A 25,661-nucleotide genomic window follows, 5' to 3' on the forward strand; every position below is an offset into this window, starting at 1 on the left:
GGATAATTGCTGAAATCTAGACCAATGTTACAATAGCAGATAGGCTTGGACAGTCCTGGTTTTATATTTCCCTTGCCAATATGCGTCCCTGTGTTGTAGCTAGCCTTAGGCCATGTCCCCAGTGGCTGCTGCGGCACTTGCTACAGCGAGCGCGCCCCACACCACAGCACAGTTCTCTATGGGGCAGGTCCCAGTGGGTGTGTGTGTGGGTACGCAAAGCGCAGTGATGCATCCGCCAGCAGTGAAGACAAGAATTCTGTCTTCCTGTGCGGCGTCGCGATCACTTGGTGTGCGGCAGCCAATGGCAGGGCAGATCGGGTGGACCAATAGGGAGTGTGCTGTGCTTTGTACTGTGCCTGCATCATTGCCGTGCCCCCTCCCGCACCTTGCATCGTGCCCCCCCCCCCAGACGGCACAATGCGGCTTTCACCTGTGCACTAGCCTTAGTGTCACCCTCATTTATGCATAATATGTGCCATTGTTTCAGTCTTTTTTTCAGGTAACCTTGACCTGACCAGATTTTTGGAGTAACCAATTAATTACCAATCACACATGTACTGACTTATCTTGTACTGTATGTGGATGTCAGATTGGTTGGCTATACCCAGACCATGGCCTGGCTGTGGCTACCTCAGGAGAAGGCTGAGAAACACTAAGCTATTGTACTAATCTACACCTTGTGCGGGTTGTTACCTGCTGGGAAAAAGGTGGCAAGTAAAAATTGTACTTGGCTACCAAATTGTGAAGCTTAGTGGCCCACTGACCACCATCACAAAAAAGTGATTCATCCTACCCAGGACTTTGAGATCCCAAATGACCACCATGACAACATTTTGATTTTTTTCTTCAGAAAACAAGGCATTTTGATATCTCTTTGTCGGGTATTTTAAACAAAGATTTTAAATAATTATAATAACTCCTTTCATATTCTGGCATTGATAGTCTCTGAAATATACAATGCTACTTAAGACACAAAACAACATGATTTTGTATTTTTCTTTAGTCTTGCTGTATATGTAAATAATCGGTACACATAATGTCTCAATTGTTTTTGTTGTGTGTTTCCTTTCCAGCATGAGTAAAAATATTGTACCTCTGCTATCAAACCAATATCGCTCTTCAACACACGTGGCCATTTTATTGTATTTTACATGCCGAAATAAACTGCCCCTCTATTTTAGTTAACAGTGTATTATTTGCATTGCATTTTCTTTTTTGATATGTAATAGATTTTTAAGTTTTTTTTTGCAATTATTTGTGTAGGTAACTGATCTGAAATACCAGCTGGATGAACAAGAAAAGAAAAACAAAATCCTAACAAGTGAATGTTCAAATTTGTCACAAGAAGCGGAAATCACAGTAAGTTTGTGTCGTATTCTAGGAAGTGGATTCAAATTCTCTTTGTTAAGATTCCCAAAGATTTTCAAGTAGCAATCCCTCCAAATTCAATAATAATAATAATAATTAAAAAAAAATATATATATATAACATCATATCCAACGTTTCGGTCCTCAAACGGGACCTTTGTCAAGGTGATGATCGAAACGTTGGATATGATGTTTTGTTGAATAATACAGGATTTTTGATATTCATTTGGAGTGCTGCCTCTGATATTCGTCCACGTGCGGTATCGTATTGCCTATATATATATATATATATATATATATATATATATATATATATATATATATATATATATATATATTTGATACCAGTGGGGTCTGCTGAGCTGAACTGTGTTGCTTTCAGCTAGAGGGACACCTGGGTTCCCGAGATAATTACCGGTCCCTCCTGGCCACCATCACTGACCCATAGGAAGCTGAAATCGATGATGTTGTGGCTTTCTGTATTCCAGTACAACCTGGGAGTCTTGAAGGACTTTTGTCGTGGGACCTCGGACTCTTCATTGCCACGCTTACTGGCAATTAATTCAGGAACTGGGGGGGGGAGGAGGGGGCCAGAGTTGAAAATGGCAATGTGCAACTCAAAAACAAATAATCCCCCAGGTGGATCACTGCTTTAAATTTAGTGAAATTATAAAAGTTTGCAATAGCACAAAAAGATGAGCTGGTGCTTTCTCTGACTTAATAAACTGAGGTGGTGATTTAAACATACAGTATCTCTCATTTATAAAAATAGTTTTAAAATTGATATGATTGTTTCTGTTTCCTACTGCTGTACATCTCCTATCTGAGAGCTGCTTAGTATAATACTTGAACCACTGAAATCCATGTACACTTTAGAGTTCCTTCTTACTCACACAGTACTCCATACATGGGTTGACATGGTGCAGTGCGAGAGACTTGGTGACGCACAAACTACGGTGTGTTAATTATCAGAGTATAGATACTCTGCCTCAGTATACAGCCCGGCGTGTTCATTATGAGTGTATTACTCATCATTAGTATACACTGCAGCATGTTTATTCTGATTATATCTACAGTGTTTCTCACCCACATTCCTCCCGGCTCCCTCTCCCAAACTTCCCACTCCCCTCCACTTCCCCCTCCTTTCCATCTCTCTCTTTCACTCGCCCCTCACTCTCACACCCTCTCTTCCTCATTCCCCCTCTATCTCTCACCCCACCATCCTTCTCTCACTCCTCTCTCTCACCCCCCTTCCTCTCTCACTCCTCTCCCCCATACTTCTCTCACTCCTCTCTCTCCCCCATCCTCTCTCTGACACCCCCCTTCCTCTCTCACTCCCCCACCTCTCCTCCATCCTTCACTCTCCCTTTCCCCCCACCCACACCCATTGTCTCTATTCTCCTCCTCTCTCAATTCCTTTTAACTCCTTCCCTCCACCCCTTCTCACATTTCCCCCTGTCTCACTCATCCACTCCCTCATTTGTCCCCCCTCATAAATTCTCACACATCTTTACCCCCTTCACACACCTCTCTCCTCCTCATAGTTTTCACCCCTCACACTTTTTCATTCCCCCACATCGCCGCTCTCACACCTCCCCCCTCAACCCTCATCTCTTACACCTCCCTCTCGCATCAGCCAGCGCCCCCTGCTTCCTACTTGCCCCCCCCCCCCATCCACACACAGCCCCTCTGCAAGCAGGAATAACCGTCTGTACCACGCAATGAACTGTGGGACATTACTTTTTTTAGTCCTTGGCTGCTAAGTTGCACCCCAGAATTCCTAGTTCCACACTAACTGAAACGCACAGAGGATGGAGCTCGCGGGAGTGCACCAGAGCCCCATTCATTAGCCCCACTTCTGATTGGCCACGACACAGCACCGGTTCTCTGAACCCGTAAGCATTTGAACGGCTGAATATCAGCCATGCTCACATATGGAGAAATGTTTCATATACAGTATGATATAACTAGGACATTTCCTTTTGTACTTGTATTGTTTGAAAAAATCAATGTGCATCCATCTTCTTTTCCTCAGAAAAGTATGCCAATGTATTGCCATTGTTTGCATCCACTTGAAATCTTGTACTTGTAAATTAAACGTCTTGCATTGGATGCAGATCAATCACACGGAGACCTGGAGGACCTGTTTTTAAAGGATAGGATAATAGTGGTGATGTATCAGGTTCATTTTAGGGCCTATTAATTAATCAGTCGCATTTCCATGTGAAAACGGCTTCCTCAAAAGTAGTTTGATACATATACGCTAAGAGTGGTTTGCTCAGTTTAACAGCAAAACATCTATATTGTTGGTTCATGGCACATAATTCTCCCTTTTGTCACCCAGAAGCCGTGTCTGTTACAAATGAATATTGAAATGAGTTTGGTTGTGTCTATTAATCCATGCCATAAGGGATACTGTTGGCATCTCCTGTGTGTGGAATTTTGCTGGTAGTTCCAAAATACAGCATTCACAAGCACCGTTTAACCCCTTCAGCGCTCCATTGACATACAGCTTATGTAATAAAAAGTACCACCCTAGAGTCCCGTATGACGTACAGTACGCTGCACGTCATGGCCTTTTGCTCGTTTTTTAGGGCTGTGCGCAATGAGCGCTCCAGATCGCAGACAACACTGAAGGGGGGTCGACCCTTACCCCTTCTCGTCTGGTCCAGCTACCGAAACGCGGAAGCGATCACGTGATCAGTCAGTGCTGGAGGGATAGCGACTGCGGAGGTGGCAGGACCCTCTGGCACTGAAGGGGTAATGGCTTTACCTTAAAAACGCTAAACTACTGTAGGCATGGATACATTTGAATTAATCACACCCATATGAGCTTTAGCTATATAGTTACAGAGAAAAATCTTTGTCGCCTTTTATCTGCATACAGTTAATTTGAAGGGGAAAAAAGTTAATCAGAAGGTTTTATGCTGTCATTATCTGTTTATGGATTTTGTACATTCTCTTTTTTTTTTGTAGAAATCTGATAACGAGTCTCAGATATCATATCTGGAAAATATCCTTCACAACAAACTTCATGCACTAAGAGATTTACAATGCAAAGATAAGGTTCTTACACTGGAAAATGAGGACTTCTCATCGAAAATCATGGGGAGGTTAAGCAAACCATACTTTTTTTTTACTTATTATTTTCATCAGTAATATTTAACATAGGGCTATCAGATGTGTGGTGGCTGCTGTTTAGCTGTAGTTTATCATACATCCGTGTTCTTTTAGTTTGTAAGCATGTTTTGTGTTTGAAGCAACAATCCCATCTAATTTACCCACACACAGGGGGTCAACAGAACTAAAAATAGTGCAGTTTAGCTCCCGTTATCCACCCCACCCTGGTTCCCATTCTGAAAAAAATGGGAGATTTCTATTTTAACATTTTTAGTTTCAAATTATAGAATGGCCAGAGTGCCACACAGGTTTTGGCTTATGTAGCACGCTTGAGGTATGCTACAATTTTCTTAGTGAGTCCTGGTCCCTACAGGGAGTTAAGGGGTCAAATCTGTTTACAGGCCCTAGTTCATGTAGCTAATGTTAAGTAACCAATTTCATGTACTGTAACTTATTTCATGTTGCAAGTCACATAGGATGGTGATTGGCTAGGTTATTTGCTTGTAGAAGGTACTGGAAAAGTCCACCCTTTAGGAAAAGGGTGCGCAAACTAGGAGGGGTGCAACATTTTTGGGCGGAAGAGGGGTCCGCGGCGGGGGTGCATGTGAGGCCTCTGTAACTCCCTCTTACCTGCTCTCAGCCGGCTTCTGGCGACACGTCGCCATGGCAACGCAGAGTCAAATGACGCCACGGGCTCAAATGGCCACACGACGTCACATGACGCCATGACACCAGAGAAAAGGTAAGGGGGAGAGAGCAGGCAGGGAGGCGCAGATCAAAAAAAGTTTGCGTATCCCTGCTTTAGGGGATGACTTAGTTAAGTAACCTTATCTTTTCCTGCCCAGTATTTGTATTTCTAATACACTTTATGAAACCCCCCTCCCTCTCTTACATCCCCACCTGTCCCCCTCCACCTTGCTTACTCACTCCCCTTTCTCCCTCTCTTACACCCCTTTGTTGCTCACTCTGCCGCCCTCCTTGTCTCTCACTCAGTGGCCCACTCCTCACTCAATCTCACTCCCTGAATCACTCTCCCACTCAAATACCACCCTATCTTCACACTCAATCCCACTCCCTCAATCGGGCTCCCGCTCAAATAGCACCCCCCCTCCTCACACTCAATCCCTCTTTACCTCCCCACATTCACCCCCCACTAAATACCCACTCCCTTCCCACTCTCAATAACCCTCCCCACTCTCAATAACCCTCTCATCCCCACACTCAATAATCCCCTTCCCCTCACCCAATAACCCCCTCCCCTCACTCAATGAGGCGGGTGCCAAGCCGATTCCATCGCCAGATGCGGAAGTTGGGCCAGACTTCCGGGCGGCCCAACTTTCAGCACCGACTGGCTTGCGTGGGGTGGGGCTTGATTGAAGACCAGGCCGCAGAAGGGGAGGAATGGGGCCGGGCAGTAACTGGGAACGGGACAGTTGTCGGCGGCCTTTCGGTGGCCCTGTCTGCAACTCTGCCTTTCGCAATTATCTCTTGGCATACAATGTTTTCACTGCAGCCAAGGGTTCTGGGTGAAGAGAAAGAAAGATTATATACAGTATATGGTGAACCTATGATATATATATATATATATATATATATATATATTTATTTCTGCATTGAGTAAATGATGTGAACCAGTGGCTGAACAGATATTTTGCAAACATTGCAACATGATTTACAAGCACTCAAAGTAATTTTGTGGGTGCTCAAATTCTGAGGTATAAACCTCTCTCGATGCAATTCAAGTTAAATGGAAGAGCAGCACCTGAATAGTAAATGTTTTAAGGTCCTAGTGTTAAGACTGAAGCGTCAGTGAATAAATCACTATTAATAACAGCTACTATTTGATTTCTGCTCTTTCATTGTTCATAAACTGATATTATGCTAAACATTTATAAAAAATAATAGTGTTTAGTGTTATTTAAATTGGTCAGAGTTTACAACCACCTGAATTTATTTATTTTAGCATCTTAACTGTAAAATAAAATTATATTTCATCTGTTGCTTGCAGAACAATATCAGAGGTATAGTTATGTTTATCTAGAAAAAGAATGAATTAATCCTGCAATTTTTTTATTTGTATTATTTTTTTAATAAACAGTTCGAAGGCGAGAATTAGATATGAAGGAGAAATTCACAAAATCCAAAGATACCTCCTCAAGAATGAAGAGCAGACCATAAAAATGACTAAAGAACTCACTGAAGTGTCTATAATCCACTCGGCAATCAGCACAAAATTGGAAGACTTGGAAGACAAAATACTTAAAGAAGAGATGGATATGAAGGTTTTACAAGTTCCAATTTCTTTATCGACTAGTTGGCAAATTATCCCATATCTAGAGCAGGAAATCAGTAGTAAACTGTCTCTCTTTCCTTTTCTCATCTTCCTGCTTTTAAAGAAACCAAACAAATTAACCTTGATGATGTTTTGAAATAGTACACTTAAAATAAGTGTACTGAGATTATTCAAGCAGTGATGGAAATAGTTGCACAATTTCAGTAATTATTTCCATAATACTTTAATAATATTTCAGTGAACTGTATTTTAGTATTTTGTGTCAGTCTCTTTTAACTATAATTATTAGAGGATAAAGGTCAGTGATTCATTGTTCAGTGGAGTTTTTAAAATGATGTTTTCATGCAATTTGTTCATTAGTTGATGTAGTTTATCTGTTAAGCATACTAGATCAAAGTCCCTGTCTATCTAAGTGAAATATATTTGCAATAAAGGGAAAGCACTCAGGCATGAAACATTTTGTCCACCATTTTAATGTTTGTTTCATAGATCTATTTCAAAGCAGATTTACATCTCATACCATGGAATATACCACACACTTCTTTAGTTAGGGGCTAGGTACAAAAGCTGCACTGTTTCCAAAGTTAGAGATTTGAGATACATTTTTTCATATTCCTTTAAAAAAATCACAAGTAGGCAATCTTAAAGAGTCCCCACCAAAAGAAAGGGTATTTCTCTGAGATTGAAAACTGCTGGAAAATTTGAGAGTTTCCCTTTATGAAACGCATGGAAACTAGGAGAGTAAAGGCAATTGGTAAAAAGAAAAATAATAGCTCGAGTGGCACTAATGTTTCAGTAAACGTTGTATTTATCCCGTATGTATATATCTATCCACACACTCCCAAATTCGACAGCCTGAGAGTCCATTGTACCAGCGTATAGTACCAACTCCCAAACGGTGCTTGATGCAGCTACCGAAAGGAGTGTTTCCTGAACTGCTCCTTGTGGTTGTTAGATCACGTGAGGGTGGAATGTAAATACAATGATCCCAGCACAGGTACAGATTTTGGGAAGCTCTTTATGCAATTCTTCATTAAGCATCGGGAGTTGAAATGCAACAATCAGCATTATTTTCACTAGGGTTTCTTAAGCACCTTAGTTTCTGAATGTAGCCAAGAGGTGGCAGTGCTGCTTTATCACATTTTCAACATCTGTCTGTTTACGATCACATGATAGTTTTTCAAATGATAGAATAACTAATGTAGGATAGAACAGCCTCTCTCTATCCGGAGTACCCCAAATCTAACTAAGCTGTTTTGAACAATATGTTTACAAAGGAAATTATTCTGTCAATGTGTAGATAGTAGTTGATTCATAATATTAATAATTTATTAGTGTTGTGTACGAACTGGGTATAAAATCGCAGAATTGGGAAGCACAGTTAACAGATCTTATAACCAAAATGTTAGGTACTTGAGGCAAAGGGACATTATGGCCATTATTTACTAAGCTGTGCAACTCTCCTACTCATCAACTCACCTAATTTACTCACCTTCTGGCTCCAGATAACACATTATGACCCATTCATGTGAAAGGACCATAAGACGTCTTCTGGCACTGGAACGTTTCTACTCAAAATGTTGTGGAGCTTGCTACCCTCCGTTCCTGTTGAACTTAGACATGTTAATGACATAGGAGCTCTCCTACATTTGTTATGTATAACTATTTTTTTTTATGTCACCTATTCCATAAGCTGAATGTCGCCTTACACAGACTTCTGAGAACTTTATATCTGATAAAACTAAGGGAAAAGGAGGAGGGCGGGAGGTGGTGAATTTTTTATTGGAAATTGCAAGTACATTGAATAAGTGAAATAGACCGCTATCACCTTGAATAATTTGAACAATGTTATTGTAAATGACAGGTGCTGTAAGGGTAGTAAGTATAATAGTATCGGTGGTGATCAAAGTATTTGATCAAATAAGAAACCCTTCTAGGTAGCACTCTCTTGTCATGTGTGTAGTGTCTTGTTTCATGGACTTAATTGGTCCAACAGTTAGATACGGTATGTCTGAGTAGTGCCCAGATTCACAGGTGAAATCAAAAATAATAAAATTTTATTAAATCTACATAGATATTAAAAACACATATACATTATTAAAAATCCCTATTGTGTGGAATGGTGATACTGTTTTTGTCATAAGTCCAAAGGTATATTACCATATGTAAAACAAAACAAATATCTTGACTTTCTGAATCACAGCTTTCAATACGGTCTCTTGACCAAAACCAATGGGTGTCGCAGGTGTGTACACATGTATCAATCACAGCATGATCACTCGGAGGTGAAGCATAATCTATATATATACTGCAGGGTTAATGCAAGGAGTATATATAGGTAAAGTGTGGAACAGGTGGTACATCAAATCAGGAAGGTAACCTTACAGATATATATTCAAGTTGATGTCATATTATACAGTTAGTGCATATATATCAAGGAAAGGTTGTATATTTATCTCTCCTATACTCCGTTTGTGTAATAAACCCTCAGGTTCTCCCAACAAAAGCAGGGCTGTGTATTATTATACAGTGGATTGAAACGGTATCATGCAGTTAAATACACGTTGTTGGAGGGTACTCCGTGGTCATGAGGTAAGGTAATATAATTCACTATAGTGATCCTCAATACCCATAGATATAGCTCCTGTACGGTGCCAGAGAGTATTGCTCTAATGTGGTTAGTATATCTTAGCCCGTGTTGGTCTCGTTATACGAGAAAGCTGGCTATCGTGTGTGCTGCATAGGTTGATACAAGCCTGCTGCTGGTGCCGGTTACAGAAAGTCGCCACCCACTGACGTCACGACTGTGACGCCTCACGTCCCGACGCACGTTTCACGTGACTAGCACGCTTCTTCAGGGGGAGGAGGGATAGAGGTAAGACGTCCCCCATGTCTATTTATACTCCCAGATCCTGTTTGGGGACTCCTATCCTTACTGTGATAGGTGAGTATGGAGTCAGATGGTTCATTAACCTGCAGGAGGGTGTAATGAAACTATAGTGTGTGTTTAGCTTATTAATTGCCTAATGGCTGAGACACTGTGGATGCCTGTGCAGCGTTGCAAGAAGAAATGGAGCGAGTGCCGATCTGGTTGTTACTTTGTATATATTTTCAATAAAATAAATAAATGATGTCAGAGTTGTCTAATGATTGCTGTTGTTACTGCCTTATTGTGTCTTATATACCAATGTGGATAACGGAAAGAAGAAATCCTCATCATTGGTTAGACAGGTAGGTATATGTCTACAGTACATCTAATAATTGCTTTGTAGTAATAGCCATATTGGTAGGTTATCAAATTAAATAGATGCATGTTGTTAGTGTAGGAATGTAACTCACATATAAATATCTGTCCTTAGAGGACAATATAGGTGTGGTTAAAATGAAAACTATCTATCTGCTGTGTATATCTCTACACTACATCTAATTATTTAGTTGCAGTAATAGCCGTGATAATAATTATCTAAAAAGGTGCATATTAGTGGTGTAGGAGTGTGACTCACATATAAATACCTGCCCTTAAGGGACAATGCAGGTGTTATTAATATGAAACATATCTAAAAAGTGCTATGTGTAATGCACTGTGTAGGAGTGAATGAGTGATTAGGTTATGCATAATGAAGATGGGATAATGTAAAATAAAATGAAAATAAGTGTGTGTAAGTGATAGCCATATTGGGTGAGGGTTGTATCGACATACATCCAAGCAACAAGGACGGTGGTACATAAACAGTGAACAATAATTAATAGTAATTTGAATAAATTATTTAAATAAATGGTGATTGTGTAGAAATGTTACTAGCGTAGAACGGCCTGCCCTTAGTGGTCAATGCAGGTCAATTAAAATGAACTTAACTGCAATGTACTGTGTAGGAGTGAATAGTTGATAATAGTTCTTGGAGCCATATATACATTAGAGTGACACATCTATATGAAAGGTGAAAATATAAAGCCTTCGTTTAGGCCTTTTGGCACCATGGTTTGTAATTGAAAAATCCATCGGCTTTCTTGCTGTAGCAGACGTTGGTCCCAGTTACCCCCTCTTGCATCCTTTGCGATATGCTCTATACCACAGAAGTGCATCACTTTGGGATTTCCCTTGTGATCCTCTATGATATGTCTGGCAATCGGGGTATCTGTGGAGTTTCGGACATTGCCTATGTGTTCCAATATCCTCGTCTTGAGGGGTCTGTGTGTTTTCCCTACATACATGATTCCGCAGTCACAGGTCATGAGATAAATGGTTCCACACGTGAGGCAGTTAATGAAGTCTTTGATCTTATACATATCTGAGTTATTAGAGCTTCTGAATTGTTTTGTTGCCCTCATGAAGGTGCAGGCCTTGCATCTAGCGCATGGATATGAGCCGGCTGGTTTTGTGCCTAACCATGTTTTTTGTTGGGATTTGTTGAAGTGACTATGAACTAGCCTATCCTGAAGGTTCTTGTTACGTCTATACCCTGTAGTGGGTACGTCTCTGAGAACTTTGCTCAGGTCAGGGTCTCCAAGTAAGATATGCCAATGTTTGCTTAGGATGTTTTTGGTAATTCTAGATTGGCTATTGTACGTGGAGATAAATCTAATCACATCTTCTTTTGGTGTGATTTGCTTGGGTGTCAAAAGATCTATTCTTGCTGAAGTCATAGCCCTATAGTAAGCTCTTTTAATTAATTTTTTACTATAGCCTCTCATGAGGAATCTGTTGGACATGTCGACAGCTTGTATTTTGAACTCAGATGTGGAAGAGCAGTTTCGTCGCAGTCCCAGGAATTGTCCTACTGGGATATTGTCAGTGACATGTTTTGGATGATGACTGTTGGCTCTCAGTAAACTGTTGGTCGAGGTGGGTTTCCTATATATACTGGTCTCAACAGTGTCAGTGTCTGTCCTTGATATGGTGATGTCCAGAAATTCAATCTTATTTCTGTCAAAAAAAGTAGTGAGTTTTAGATTGAAAGTATTGTTGTTTAGACATTCGATGAAATTGTACAGTAGTTTCTCAGTACCATTCCATATCAGGAAAATGTCATTGATGTATCTGACCCACAACTCTATATGCTCAGTATAGATTTCCATTTCCTCTATGAAGACCACTGTTTCCTCCCACCAGCCTAGGTATAAGTTGGCATAGGTGGGAGCACATGTGGTCCCCATAGCTGTACCTTGTATTTGATGGTACAGGATGTTATGGAAAATGAAAAAGTTGTGGGTCAGTACATAATCCAACAGTTTAAGTACTAAGCTGTTATGTGATGTACAGTCAGTATTTCTTGCTCTGAGATAATATGCGACAGCATTCATACCAGTTTCGTGAGGGATGCTGGAGTACAGCCCCTCCACATCGAGACCGACTAGAATAGAGTCCACCTTTTACCATCTGCCGAAGATTCACAAAGATAAGAGACCTCCTCCGGGAAGGCCCATAGTCTCAGGTATTGGCAATATTACGAGTAACACCAGCATATACCTAGACAAAATCCTTAGGCCATTTGTGGAGACATTACCGTCCTACGTAAAAGATACAACTGATGTCTTACGAAAACTAGATGGCATTTCACTTAATTCAGACTCTATTCTAGTCGGTCTCAATGTGGAGGGGCTGTACTCCAGCATCCCTCACGAAACTGGTATGAATGCTGTCGCATATTATCTCAGAGCAAGAAATACTGACTGTACATCACATAACAGCTTAGTACTTAAACTGTTGGATTATGTACTGACCCACAACTTTTTCATTTTCCATAACATCCTGTACCATCAAATACAAGGTACAGCTATGGGGACCACATGTGCTCCCACCTATGCCAACTTATACCTAGGCTGGTGGGAGGAAACAGTGGTCTTCATAGAGGAAATGGAAATCTATACTGAGCATATAGAGTTGTGGGTCAGATACATCGATGACATTTTCCTGATATGGAATGGTACTGAGAAACTACTGTACAATTTCATCGAATGTCTAAACAACAATACTTTCAATCTAAAACTCACTACTTTTTTTGACAGAAATAAGATTGAATTTCTGGACATCACCATATCAAGGACAGACACTGACACTGTTGAGACCAGTATATATAGGAAGCCCACCTCGACCAACAGTTTACTGAGAGCCAACAGTCATCATCCAAAACATGTCACTGACAATATCCCAGTAGGACAATTCCTGAGACTGCGACGAAACTGCTCTTCCACATCTGAGTTCAAAATACAAGCTGTCGACATGTCCAACAGATTCCTCATGAGAGGCTATAGTAAAAAATTAATTAAAAGAGCTTACTATAGGGCTATGACTTCAGCAAGAATAGATCTTTTGACACCCAAGCAAATCACACCAAAAGAAGATGTGATTAGATTTATCTCCACGTACAATAGCCAATCTAGAATTACCAAAAATATCCTAAGCAAACATTGGCATATCTTGCTTGGAGACCCTGACCTGAGCAAAGTTCTCAGAGACGTACCCACTACAGGGTATAGACGTAACAAGAACCTTCAGGATAGGCTAGTTCATAGTCACTTCAACAAATCCCAACAAAAAACATGGTTAGGCACAAAACCAGCCGGCTCATATCCATGCGCTAGATGCAAGGCCTGCACCTTCATGACGGCAACAAAACAATTCAGAAGCTCTAATAACTCAGATATGTATAAGATCAAAGACTTCATTAACTGCCTCACGTGTGGAACCATTTATCTCATGACCTGTGACTGCGGAATCATGTATGTAGGGAAAACACACAGACCCCTCAAGACGAGGATATTGGAACACATAGGCAATGTCCGAAACTCCACAGATATCCCGATTGCCAGACATATCATAGAGGATCACAAGGGAAATCCCAAAGTGATGCACTTTTGTGGTATAGAGCATATCGCAAAGGATGCAAGAGGGGGTAACTGGGACCAACGTCTGCTACAGCAAGAAAGCCGATGGATTTTTCAATTACAAACCATGGTGCCAAAAGGCCTAAACGAAGGCTTTATATTTTCACCTTTCATATAGATGTGTCACTCTAATGTATATATGGCTCCAAGAACTATTATCAACTATTCACTCCTACACAGTACATTGCAGTTAAGTTCATTTTAATTGACCTGCATTGACCACTAAGGGCAGGCCGTTCTACGCTAGTAACATTTCTACACAATCACCATTTATTTAAATTTTTATTCAAATTACTATTAATTATTGTTCACTGTTTATGTACCACCGTCCTTGTTGCTTGGATGTATTTCGATACAACCCTCACCCAATATGGCTATCACTTACACACACTTATTTTCATTTTATTTTACATTATCCCATCTTCATTATGCATAACCTAATCACTCATTCACTCCTACACAGTACATTACACATAGCACTTTTTAGATATGTTTCATATTAATAACACCTGCATTGTCCCTTAAGGGCAGGTATTTATATGTGAGTCACACTCCTACACCACTAATATGCACCTTTTTAGATAATTATTATCACGGCTATTACTGCAACTAAATAATTAGATGTAGTGTAGAGATATACACAGCAGATAGATAGTTTTCATTTTAACCACACCTATATTGTCCTCTAAGGACAGATATTTATATGTGAGTTACATTCCTACACTAACAACATGCATCTATTTAATTTGATAACCTACCAATATGGCTATTACTACAAAGCAATTATTAGATGTACTATAGACATATACCTACCTGTCTAACCAATGATGAGGATTTCTTCTTTCCGTTATCCACATTGGTATATAAGACACAATAAGGCAGTAACAACAGCAATCATTAGACAACTCTGACATCATTTATTTATTTTATTGAAAATATATACAAAGTAACAACCAGATCGGCACTCGCTCCATTTCTTCTTGCAACGCTGCACAGGCATCCACAGTGTCTCAGCCATTAGGCAATTAATAAGCTAAACACACACTATAGTTTCATTACACCCTCCTGCAGGTTAATGAACCATCTGACTCCATACTCACCTATCACAGTAAGGATAGGAGTCCCCAAACAGGATCTGGGAGTATAAATAGACATGGGGGACGTCTTACCTCTATCCCTCCTCCCCCTGAAGAAGCGTGCTAGTCACGTGAAACGTGCGTCGGAACGTGAGGCGTCACAGTCGTGACGTCAGTGGGTGGCGACTTTCTGTAACCGGCACCAGCAGCAGGCTTGTATCAACCTATGCAGCACACACGATAGCCAGCTTCCTTGTATAACGAGACCAACACGGGCTAAGATATACTAACCACATTAGAGCAATACTCTCTGGCACCGTACAGGAGCTATATCTATGGGTATTGAGGATCACTATAGTGAATTATATTACCTTACCTCATGACCACGGAGTACCATCCAACAACGTGTATTTAACTGCATGATACCGTTTCAATCCACTGTATAATAATACACAGCCCTGCTTTTGTTGGGAGAACCTGAGGGTTTATTACACAAACGGAGTATAGGAGAGATAAATATACAACCTTTCCTTGATATATATGCACTAACTGTATAATATGACATCAACTTGAATATATATCTGTAAGGTTACCTTCCTGATTTGATGTACCACCTGTTCCACACTTTACCTATATATACTCCTTGCATTAACCCTGCAGTATATATATAGATTATGCTTCACCTCCGAGTGATCATGCTGTGATTGATACATGTGTACACACCTGCGACACCCATTGGTTTTGGTCAAGAGACCGTATTGAAAGCTGTGATTCAGAAAGTCAAGATATTTGTTTTGTTTTACATATGATAATATACCTTTGGACTTATGACAAAAACAGTATCACCATTCCACACAATAGGGATTTTTAATAATGTATATGTGTTTTTAATATCTATGTAGATTTAATACAATTTTATTATTTTTGATTTCCCCTGTGAATCTGGGCACTACTCAGACATACAGTATCTAACTGTTGGACCAATTAAGTCCATGAAACATGACACTACACACATGACAAGAGAGTGCTACCTAGAAGGGTTTCTTTTTTGATCAAATACTTTGATCACCACCGATACTAAATTGCAAGTACAGCCAATGTAACACAGCCCGTTGTAACGGATCCAATTTTTCAATCACATGTATAAACTCTACTAATACACGTCTACTGCAAACTTTACAAACAGGACGGGACGAACTTGACAAGGGGACAGGGGTGGAGGGTAGTGACACGGGGGGGGGGGGGGTTGGGGAACAGCGGTTAGTGGATCATGTTTCTGCTCGTTCTTGTGACTTTTGGCCATCTTGTTCGGCGTCGTCTGAGGAGATTACCTGGGTCGGGTTCCTCTGGATTATCTTTTTCCCAGCTCTAAGCTTGTAGGGCAGTCTGCTACCTGTAAGTCACTATGTCGTGTCGTCTGAACTGCTATTAAAGGAGAACGCACCTAGGTAAATTAGTGCAAGATTGTGGTGGCATCCACTCCAGGGATGTCTACCTGGGCCAACCATGGTTCCCAGACCTTTAGAAATTTTGTGCCGGAGTCATTAACTAAACTCGTTAATTGTTCCATCCGGCAGATATGCCAAATTCTGTTTTTGATTTTAGGGATAATTTGAATTTCTTGTTGCTTCCATAATGCTGCGATCTCGCACCTCGTAGCAGTAGCAAAATGCACGATCAATTTATGCGTCGCATTTGACAGACCCTGGATCCGCCTGCCCAGCAGGAACAGCCACGGCTCCAGGGGGATCTCCAAACCGAGAATCCGCTGAATCCAATCTCTAATCTGTTCCCAAATAGGGGCCACCTTAGTGCAAGACCACAGCATATGTTGGAGATCTGCCGCTTCCCCACACTGCTTAGGGCAAAGAGGGGAGTAGCCTTTTACAAATTTCGCTAAGCGCGTCGGAGTGTAATACCACCTCATAAGGACTTTATATGCGTTCTCCTTTAATGTGGTGCAGATTGAGCTTTTCGCCGCCGCCTGTTTAATTCTGTCCCATTCGTCATCCTCTAGAGTCTCTCATAGGTCCGATTCCCAGTGTCTCATGTAACTCAGTCTATTGTCAATGGTCGTCTTCTGGCAGATCACTTCCCTGTACATTCTAGATGTGAGTCCCCTTGTGTCCGTATCTCTGGAACACAGCTGCTCAAAATTTGTTCGTGCCAGTCTAATTGGCGTTTTATTATAGAAATCTCTGATCTGGAGGTACCTAAAGAGTTCACTATTTGGGATATTATTCGAGGATTTAATTTGATCAAATGTTTGTATGGTCGTTATGCCCTCCAGATCTTTTAGACGGGAAAACCCCTTTTGACTCCAGATCAGGAAGTTTTTGCTATTCAGGCCCGGAGCAAAGTCTGGATTGCCCACTATTGGCGTCATTAATGATGTTTTGGTAGTCAATTGACATTTGAATTTTGTGGCCTCCCAAACTTTTAATGAATTGACCATGGTCTGCAGCGGAATGTTCATCTTGCGTACCCCTTCTCTGGGTAGCCAGATTAAGTTTCGGATTTCAATTGGTGCACAACATTTTTTCTCCAACTCTACCCATCTCCGTAAGCTTGGGTCAGTGTGCCATTGGAGAATCTGCCCTAACTGGGCCGCTTTGTAGTAGGCCTGCAAGCAAGGCACCGCTAACCCTCCTCTTATTGTGGGACGTTTTAAGATTCCCTTAGCAATTCTTGGGTTTTTCCCGTTCCAAATAAATTTTATTATTTTTGACTGAAGGGAGAGGATGTCCGTCTGTACAAAAGGGATAGGGAGACTCTGAAAGAGATATAGCATCTTTGGGAGGAGATTCATTTTCACGTTATGTATCCTCCCAATCCATGAGATACTCCCCTTCATCCAGGTCCGGAGATCCTCCCCCAGCGTCTTGATGATCTTGGGGAAATGTGCTTTATATAAAGAATTGTAGTCCCTCGTGAGATAAACCCCTAAATATTTGATAGCGGAGGGTTGCCATTTGAACTTAAAATTGAGGTCAATCAGCTTTTCGACTTCTTTTGGTAAATTAATATTGAGGGCTTCTGATTTAGACTGATTGATCTTAAATCCCGATATTTGGTTAAATTTGCCCAGTATATTGAATACATTTGGAAGAGATGTGAGAGGTTTGGCTAATGTGAGAATGACATCGTCCGCATATAGAGCGGCTTTGTGCATTTGGTCTCCCACTAAGATACCAGAGATATCTGGGTTATTTCTGATGTGTGCCGCCAGGGGTTCTATACATAAGGTGAACAGTTGTGGCGACAACGGGCATCCCTGTCGTGTTCCACTTTTGATTTCAAATTGGTCTGAGGGGAAACCTTGATATCTCACTCTTGCTGTTGGGTTTTTATACAGCGCCAGGATGGCCTGCAGAAGGCGTCCCTCAAAGCCAAATGCTCTCAGTGTTTCTGTTAGGTAGGGCCAGTCTATTCTATCGAAGGCTTTCTCAGCGTCCAGACTTAACACCATGGAGTGTATTTTTTCTTTTTGGGCCAGATCAATTAGGTCAATAATTCTCCTGGTATTGTCTGCTGCTTGCCTACCTCCGATAAACCCTACTTGATCCGCGTGAATTAACCCGGGAAGAACTCTACCCACCCTGTTGGCTATAAGTTTAGAGTATATTTTGAGGTCCGAGTTAATCAGTGAAATGGGCCGGTAGCTCTTACAGTCTGCCGGGTCCTTTCCGGGTTTATGGATCACCGATATTGAGGCTTGGAGCATTTGCGCTGGGAATGAGGCCCCTGCTAAGATTTCGTTGAATAGCTTTAACATGTGTGGTGCTAGAATTTTTATATATTTTTTGTAATATAAGTTCGAAAAGCCATCCGGCCCTTGGGCTTTAGCCGGTTTTAGTGCTTTGATGACCCCAGAGAGTTCCTCCATCGAGAAGTCCGACTGGAGTGCCTCCCTGTCGCATCTCTCCAAATTTGGTAAATTTGCCTCTTTTAAGAAGGACCGTAACTCCTCCTTTGTTTTCCGATTGTGGGTCACCTTATCCCCATTGTATAATATTTCGTAGTATTTTTTGAATTCCCCTGCAATTTTCTCCGGGATGGAGGTAAGGTCCCCTTCGTAATTTCAGATTGCGTGAATGTGATAATTTGGAAGCTTGTTTTTTAGCTTATTGGCAAGTAGTGTGTCAGGCTTGTTAGCTTTTTCATAAAATTTCCGCTGGGACCAGGCCATTTCCTTCTCAGCCTGGGCGGAGAGGAGGAGGTTAAGACTAGTTTTGGTGGCTAAAATTTGAGTCAACGTGTGGGCATTCTTATGTTTTTTGTGTAGGGAGGAAAGCTCCGCTAACTGCTCTTCTAGCTTCAGGATTTTTCCCTTGCGTTCTCTTTTTCTTTTAGCGGCCAGATTCATAATGACCCCTCTGAGGGTAGCCTTATGGGCCTCCCACAGCGTGGAGTGTGTTGCCACACTCCCCTCATTCTCCTCAAAATATTGTTTGAGCTTTTCCCCAATTTCTGCCTGTAGGGCTGGGATTTTCAACAAAATCTCGTTTAACTTCCAGTTCGCTCTAGGTCTGTCTAGTGGAATTAGTGTGCATCGCAGCTCTATAGATGCATGGTCTGACCATGAAATATCATGGATCTCGGTGCGAGAGACCCCAGGGACCATTCTGTTGGATACAAGGAAGTAATCAATCCTACTATATGTGTCGTGTGGGTGTGAGTAAAAGGTGTACTCCCTCATTCTCTGGTGTTGTTCCCTCCATATGTCGAGTAATTGGCAGTCCCGTAAACCTTTTTTGATTGTTAGTATGTCAGTTCTGTGTGTTACATTAGTGGATGAACATCTGTCAAGGTCCTCTCGTAGTGCCCTGTTCAGGTCTCCGGCAACTATAATATTACCTCGGGCCACTTTGCTAAGTTTCCCAAAGAAGGTGGAGAAGAAATCTGGGGCTGTCTCATTGGGGGCATATATTGTCGCTAGAGTAATTGGGAACCCTTGGATTGCCCCTCTTACAATGAGGAATCTACCCTCTTTATCTTTGAATGTCTTGTCGGTTACAAACGGTATTCGTTTATGGAGTAGTATGGCCACCCCCCTTTTTTTGGCTTTCGCGGAAGACAAGAAGTGTGTCGTGTAATCTTTGTCCAGGAACCTGGGGTAGTTGTCCTGAGAGAAATGTGTTTCTTGCAGAAACAGAATTTCTGCCCCTTTACGCTTGTAATCTCGGAAGGCGACTCTGCGTTTAGCCGGGCTGTTAAACCCTTTAATGTTATGTGATACTAGCCTGAGTTTCTTACTCATTGAAGAATGTGAGATGACTTTGCTGCCGATATCTGTTCCTGAATGACGCTCCTGGGCCAGAGTCAAAGCCTCCTCTCCTCCTTGTGCTACAGCAACGCTCTTCTCCATCTACAGAAACACAAAAGGGCACACCGGGGGGGACACAACAAACACTAAACATGCCATAAAACAGAAGAACTCTCGTCGTCTCGGCGAAGCAGCCTCTTCGACGAGAACATCCCCTTTGGGTAACTGGACTCCATTCCTGCAGTCTGGATGTAACTTGGGATGGGGATCACCCTCCCTCAGCATCTTGACCCAAAGGACTTCACTAGGGCCCTGGAGAACCACCCTCCTCCCCCCTAGTGCGCGGCCCATGCGGATTTTTGAAGCAGGTCACTTCCCACTTCTCCTGCCTCGCTCTTCCTGAACTTATTTTAACGAAACCTAACTTGTTCTATACTCCGCTACTGTCAGCCCCGGCCTTTTTCACACCCCTTTCCTTCCAGATTGAACCCCGGTATCATGACCTCAGCAACCTGCGTTTCCCTTCTTGTCCTGCTGTTCTTGCCCCCCATTCCCTTGATTCCGACCTCCCTGTGCGCTCTTTTTTATCTATCATAACCTTGTGTCTCTTTGCTCCTTTCTTCCCTTCCCCTCCCTCTCTAGCCCTTACCTCACTTACCCTCTCATCTACTAACACTTCCCCAACTCAATCTCTACATTACTTGTTATGTCCTTCCTCACTTCCCCCTTCACGCAGCTACCAGTCACCACTCCCACTTTCCAACTTGCACATCCCATTAGCCTTCTTCTTTCCTTTCATATCTACTTCTATTCTTCCTACCTTTCAATTCCTTACTTACTCTGACCCTTACTTCCCCCCTTCTACTTCCTTTACTACTTGCTTTCACCCTGCCTCTCACTCTTTCTGGTCTACTTCCTTATTCCTGCCTTTTGTATTCTCACCATCCTTGTTTATTTATCCCCTCATCTACCTTCTTTTGCTTTCTAGTTAACTTGCTTCCTCTCTCTCTCTTTTCCGTCCCCTTCTAATTGCCTCCGCCGCTGCGGCGCTAAATAATTTTTCCCCTCCCGCACTGCTTTCTCCTCTTTCCAGGTTCAAAAAACCCCGCGTCTGGTTGGTGGGGTGACTATTCAGAGCCTGCGCGTTCAGCCCGGCGCTTTCTGGCCGCCTCGCTAGGCCTTCGGCCGTCCCCGTCCCTGCCTGTGACGTCAGCTGCCTTCGACGGTGGAAGCAGGTTCCGCGCCACCTCTAAGATGGCGCCACTCCTTCCGGGACCCCTCCGTGACGCGCATCCGGGTGGCGGCCATTTTGTAAATCGTCTCTCACCAGTGCTGAGGTGCGTGCGCCTGCTCCTGCTTCCCGCTCACCGCTCTCTTCCTGCTCCTGCGGGTCACTGTGGATTCCCGCCTTCCAGGGAGTCTTCACCATCTTGTGTCGGGGGACGCCATCCTCGGAAAGGTAGGCCGCAAATTTTCACACCGTGGGTTCTGCTTTGGTGCTTGGTGGGTGATCGCTGGTCATCTGTAGCTGGGGTGTCGGGGCTCAAATCTTGTTATGTCGGAGGTGGAATCCTCTTGATGGAGCTACTTCAGCTTGGCCGGGAGCATGCATTTTATAACTTAGCGGGACTCTCTCAACAGGCTGTGTAACTTTATTTCATGTCATTTTGCGGGGGCTTTAAGTTTGTACTGCTCCCCTTTGCTCCCTGGGGGATTTTGCCCTTTGTTCCCACACGGGTTCCGGGAGGGCGGCATTTGGGTCCTCGGCTGCAGGAGCTTCTCCCAGGCCCAGCTTGTGAAGGAAGGCTGTTCCCTCTTCTGGTCCTCGGAGGGTGAAAGCTTTGCCGCCTCTTACCACCTGCAGGCCGAAGGGGAAGGTCCACCTATACCTTACCCCTTTTTCTCTTAGGTTCTTTGTAAGTGGTAGTAGTGCTCTCCGGCGGGCCAGTGTCTCCGGGGACAGGTCCTGGAAAATGGACATTCTCACGCCCTCGTATTCCACTACCTGTAGGGGTCTCGTCTTGTGTAGGACCGCTTCTTTTGTGCGGAAATAGTGTAATCTGAGCACAGTGTCCCTAGGCTGCTCGTGCAGTAGCGGTTTAGATCTCAGGGCTCTGTGGCACCTGTCTAGTGCCAAATATTCTTTTGGGGTGTCAGGGAGCAGGGTCTCCAGCCATTTTAGGATAAATTCCTCGCTGTCCAGGACGGCTTCAGGGACCCCTCTGATCCGGAGGTTGTTACGCCTGTCTCTGTTCTCCGCGTCCTCTTGGCATTCCCTAGCTCATTAATTTGATCCTGGAGACCTGTATATTTTCGATCCTGCATTTTTATTGCCTTGATCGATTGGTCCATTTTGATCTCTAGGGTGTTTGTCCTCTCACCCAGCCCGGTCACTTCTTTCTTTAGGTCTTTGAGTTCAGCCTGCAGAAGTGCTTATAGGTTATCATATAATTTGTCCAGATCACACTGTCTCACTGGACGCAGTGCTGGGTTATCCCGCTCCTTTCCTTCACCGTCCGGCTCTGTCTCTGAACCGGCATTTGAATACGGCGCCATTTCTCCTCCTGCTCCACTCGGCCCTGCACGGCCGAAGTATTCCGGTAGTCCTTTCTTTTTGGCTACTTTGGGGGTTTTCCTGGACATCGCGGGACACTGTGGGGCTTGTTTACTGAGATTTTCTGTTGGATGGGTGAATTTGTTAGGTTTCTGCTATCGATTTTTTCAAGCGAGGCATGGAGCTCTTACCCTATGCGACCATGCTCCTTGCCGTCGCGCATGCGCCTCGTGATAGAAAGTTTTTCATACATGTTTCAACAAAATACAGGAGAAAAAACTATTTCTGAGAGAGAAAAACTAGAAGCTGGAGAGCTGAAAAAGTATTTAGTAAAATCAACTTACGATCTACAGGGCCCTGCTTCTCAGCGCCCCGCTTTTTGGCAATACGGCGGTACCGAGAAGGGGGCCGCTATGTCTGCGCATGCGCAGAACGGGGAGTCCGAGGTCGCGCTTGCGCAGAACGGGGGGGGCGGGTGGCGAGGTTGCGCATGCGTAGAACGGAGGTTGTAGAAGGGTTAATTGCAGGTCTGCGCGTGCGCACATGCCGAAAATCACCGGTTCCGCTTTCCGGCGATTGTCTCTTTGCGGCAGGCCCTTAGAACGGAACCCGCCGCTTGCCCTTAGCCCTCCTGTAGTATTGTCCTTGAATCTGATTTCAATACAAATCTGAGCATCTTAGATGGTCTGGATTGCTCGACTTTGGAAACTCTGATGTGGAACAATTTGGTGTAGGCCGGACCAAAAGGAATGAAGTCAATATTAAAACCTGATGAGACGCTGAGTTTCACAGATAAAGAAGTATTGCCTCGCGAGTTTGGAAAATAGAAACACTTATTTACACAGATATCAAGTTACTCTTTTTTCCGACTCACAGGTATGGAGCTTTTTAAAAAGAGAAACAAAATATAATTAAATATGTTCAGGAGAGACTAAGAAAGGCCTCAACTTAATTTTATTCTCCAAGGCCATATGTGGATCTCAAGATCCACTATATCAAGTTTTGGAGACCCAAAATTTCCAAGATTGTAATGACCAGAGGATTATGTGTTGAGCATGTGTTGTAGTTGCATTTTCTCATATTATACTGTGTGTGTTGGGTGGTTGTTTTGTTTTTTTGCAACTGATTTTTTTCAGGAATGCGTTCCTCTTACAGTATAATTACCTAAAATATTGTTCTTGGTATTATGTGTAGCCAGGTCCCCCCTGCCTGCCAAGCCCCCCTCACCTTCCTGGCGATCGCGGGTGCCGCCGAGCCCAATGGCGGTCCCATCGGCCGATCGGAAGAGTTGGGGCGGTCAGAGTCCTGCTCGGGGGTTGCCGTGGACGCGTGCGGCCGGTTGCCAGGGCCGCGATCGCGTCGTTAGGGCTCCCGGCGCTCCCGAAGCAGGGCGGCGAGGGCGCCGCCATCTTCTAAGTGTTAGCACATGCGCAGTGCAGATCTTGGTGCGGTGGCCAGCCAGGGACATTGTGCATGCGCAGTGATAGTGTGCGAACTCTAGCCTACCAGGGACAGGCTCTTGGAAGGGACTACAAGTCCCATGAGCCTCAGCTGCGCCCCACGTGACGCCAGGGAGCCAATAGGGCTGAAGTATTGCCCTGCAGGCAAGAAAAGATACATTTCACGGGCTTGGAGCACGCTAGTCAGTCAGGACCAGGACAAGCTAGGGGAAGGAGGTGAGTGCAGGGGTCAGTGACCCACTGCATTAGGCCAGCAGCCCCCTAGGTCCTGAGCCACTGTGTAGCTTGTGGTGCTATAGGGACAGGACCTAGATAGGGACACTGCCCCATTAGCTATTTGGATAGTCAGGGACACAGCGCTGAAGCCGTGCAGCCCTGCGAGGTGGGTTCTGGGCTCAGAACGCCACCAAAGACACTGAGACTAAGGTGATATTATCCACGCTGGAATTCACCTCACGCGGTGCGGAGGACGACGTCGGATCGGGCAGAATCCCTGTCGTAGTCTGCGGAACCCGGGGTGGGAGCCCCGGGCAGGTATCATATCTTCAAGTGCACCAACACTGTACAGCAACGCAAGAAGCACGCCTAAAGGGTGGGGGTATCACTTGGGGACACTTACGTGGAGAGTGGCCAAGGGCCTTGTATAGTGCGATTGGACACGGTGTGGGGATACACGGTGGTGGGAGCGGGGTGTATGTTATACCTTACCCAAATGCAACGTGGAATGATATGTACCGTAGAGTATAAGTTATGCAGTAAAGCCTGTCCTGTTTACAATTGTGTGTTTACCGTGATTGTTTCCTGTGAGAGCCTCCTCCCACTCCGTTGGGATCCCTACCAGCTTTTAAAACCTGATACTTGTTATCTTGGAAATATTAGGGATATCTGATAGAAGCTGAGCCTCATTTGAAAGTCACATCAGACTAGATATTCAATTTAACAAGAAACAGGGGGTGCCCAATGCTACATCCCATTGACAAAACATATATGGTAAAAAGTATAAAGTAAAATACTTCAATAATAATATTAAATACTTGGTTATTTAGTTAACCCTTTGGCCAAAGCGTCATAAGCCTGCATACCAACGCCAAGGTATAACCAAATTAATGCAGGTCCTACACTACACTGTGAACCCTTCCTTTTACCTCTGTAAGAGGGGAAGAACCTTTATAGGTCTTGTTCCTGCAGCAAATGAAAAGACCTCCCAAGTGGGATGTAGTATTGGGCACATATTACTTGGCTATCACCAACAGAGGCCAGCTTCAATTTCATTGCTCATTGTTAATACATTATATGGAGGCAAAGGCCACGTTTTTCAGTTTAGTTTGTTTGTTCACTTGTTTCAGTTACTTGTTTATTTGTACACCCCCCTAAGATACAAGGTGTTAGACATAAGCAAAAGAAAAACAAATCAAAAATAATTCTATAATCTATCCTTTTTCTATCCACATTGGCTGTGTTTAAAAACAAAAAAAATGTTAAAAGTTCTCTTCATCTCAGAAAGATGATCTCATTTTGATTCAACTATATATTTTTTAGAAGACTAAAACTTAATATAGTGAAAGAGTTGACTGTTAGGACAAACTGATAGATACTGGTATTACATATTGTATGCTCTTTGTTTACTATACATAGTTGTC

General features: G+C 43.1%; 1 protein-coding gene across 4 annotated transcripts in view; it reads left to right on the forward strand.

Annotated features, from left to right (window-relative positions):
* The window catches only part of CCDC178 (coiled-coil domain containing 178), a 387,874-nt gene that overhangs the window by 92,853 nt on the left and 269,360 nt on the right, over positions 1 to 25,661 (forward strand). For all 4 annotated transcript variants that reach the window (XR_012798754.1, XM_075584634.1, XM_075584645.1 and 1 more), the window contains exons 10-12: positions 1,264 to 1,359; positions 4,344 to 4,480; positions 6,586 to 6,769. Coding sequence is in view for 3 of the 4 variants with exons in the window: in XM_075584634.1 (XP_075440749.1) it covers positions 1,264 to 1,359; positions 4,344 to 4,480; positions 6,586 to 6,769 (417 nt within the window). In the remaining variant the exon portion in view is untranslated. The remainder of the gene's footprint in view (positions 1 to 1,263; positions 1,360 to 4,343; positions 4,481 to 6,585; positions 6,770 to 25,661) is intronic.

Source organism: Ascaphus truei, chromosome 2 (assembly GCF_040206685.1).
Source record: "Ascaphus truei isolate aAscTru1 chromosome 2, aAscTru1.hap1, whole genome shotgun sequence".
NCBI classification, from domain to species: Eukaryota; Metazoa; Chordata; class Amphibia; order Anura; family Ascaphidae; genus Ascaphus; species Ascaphus truei.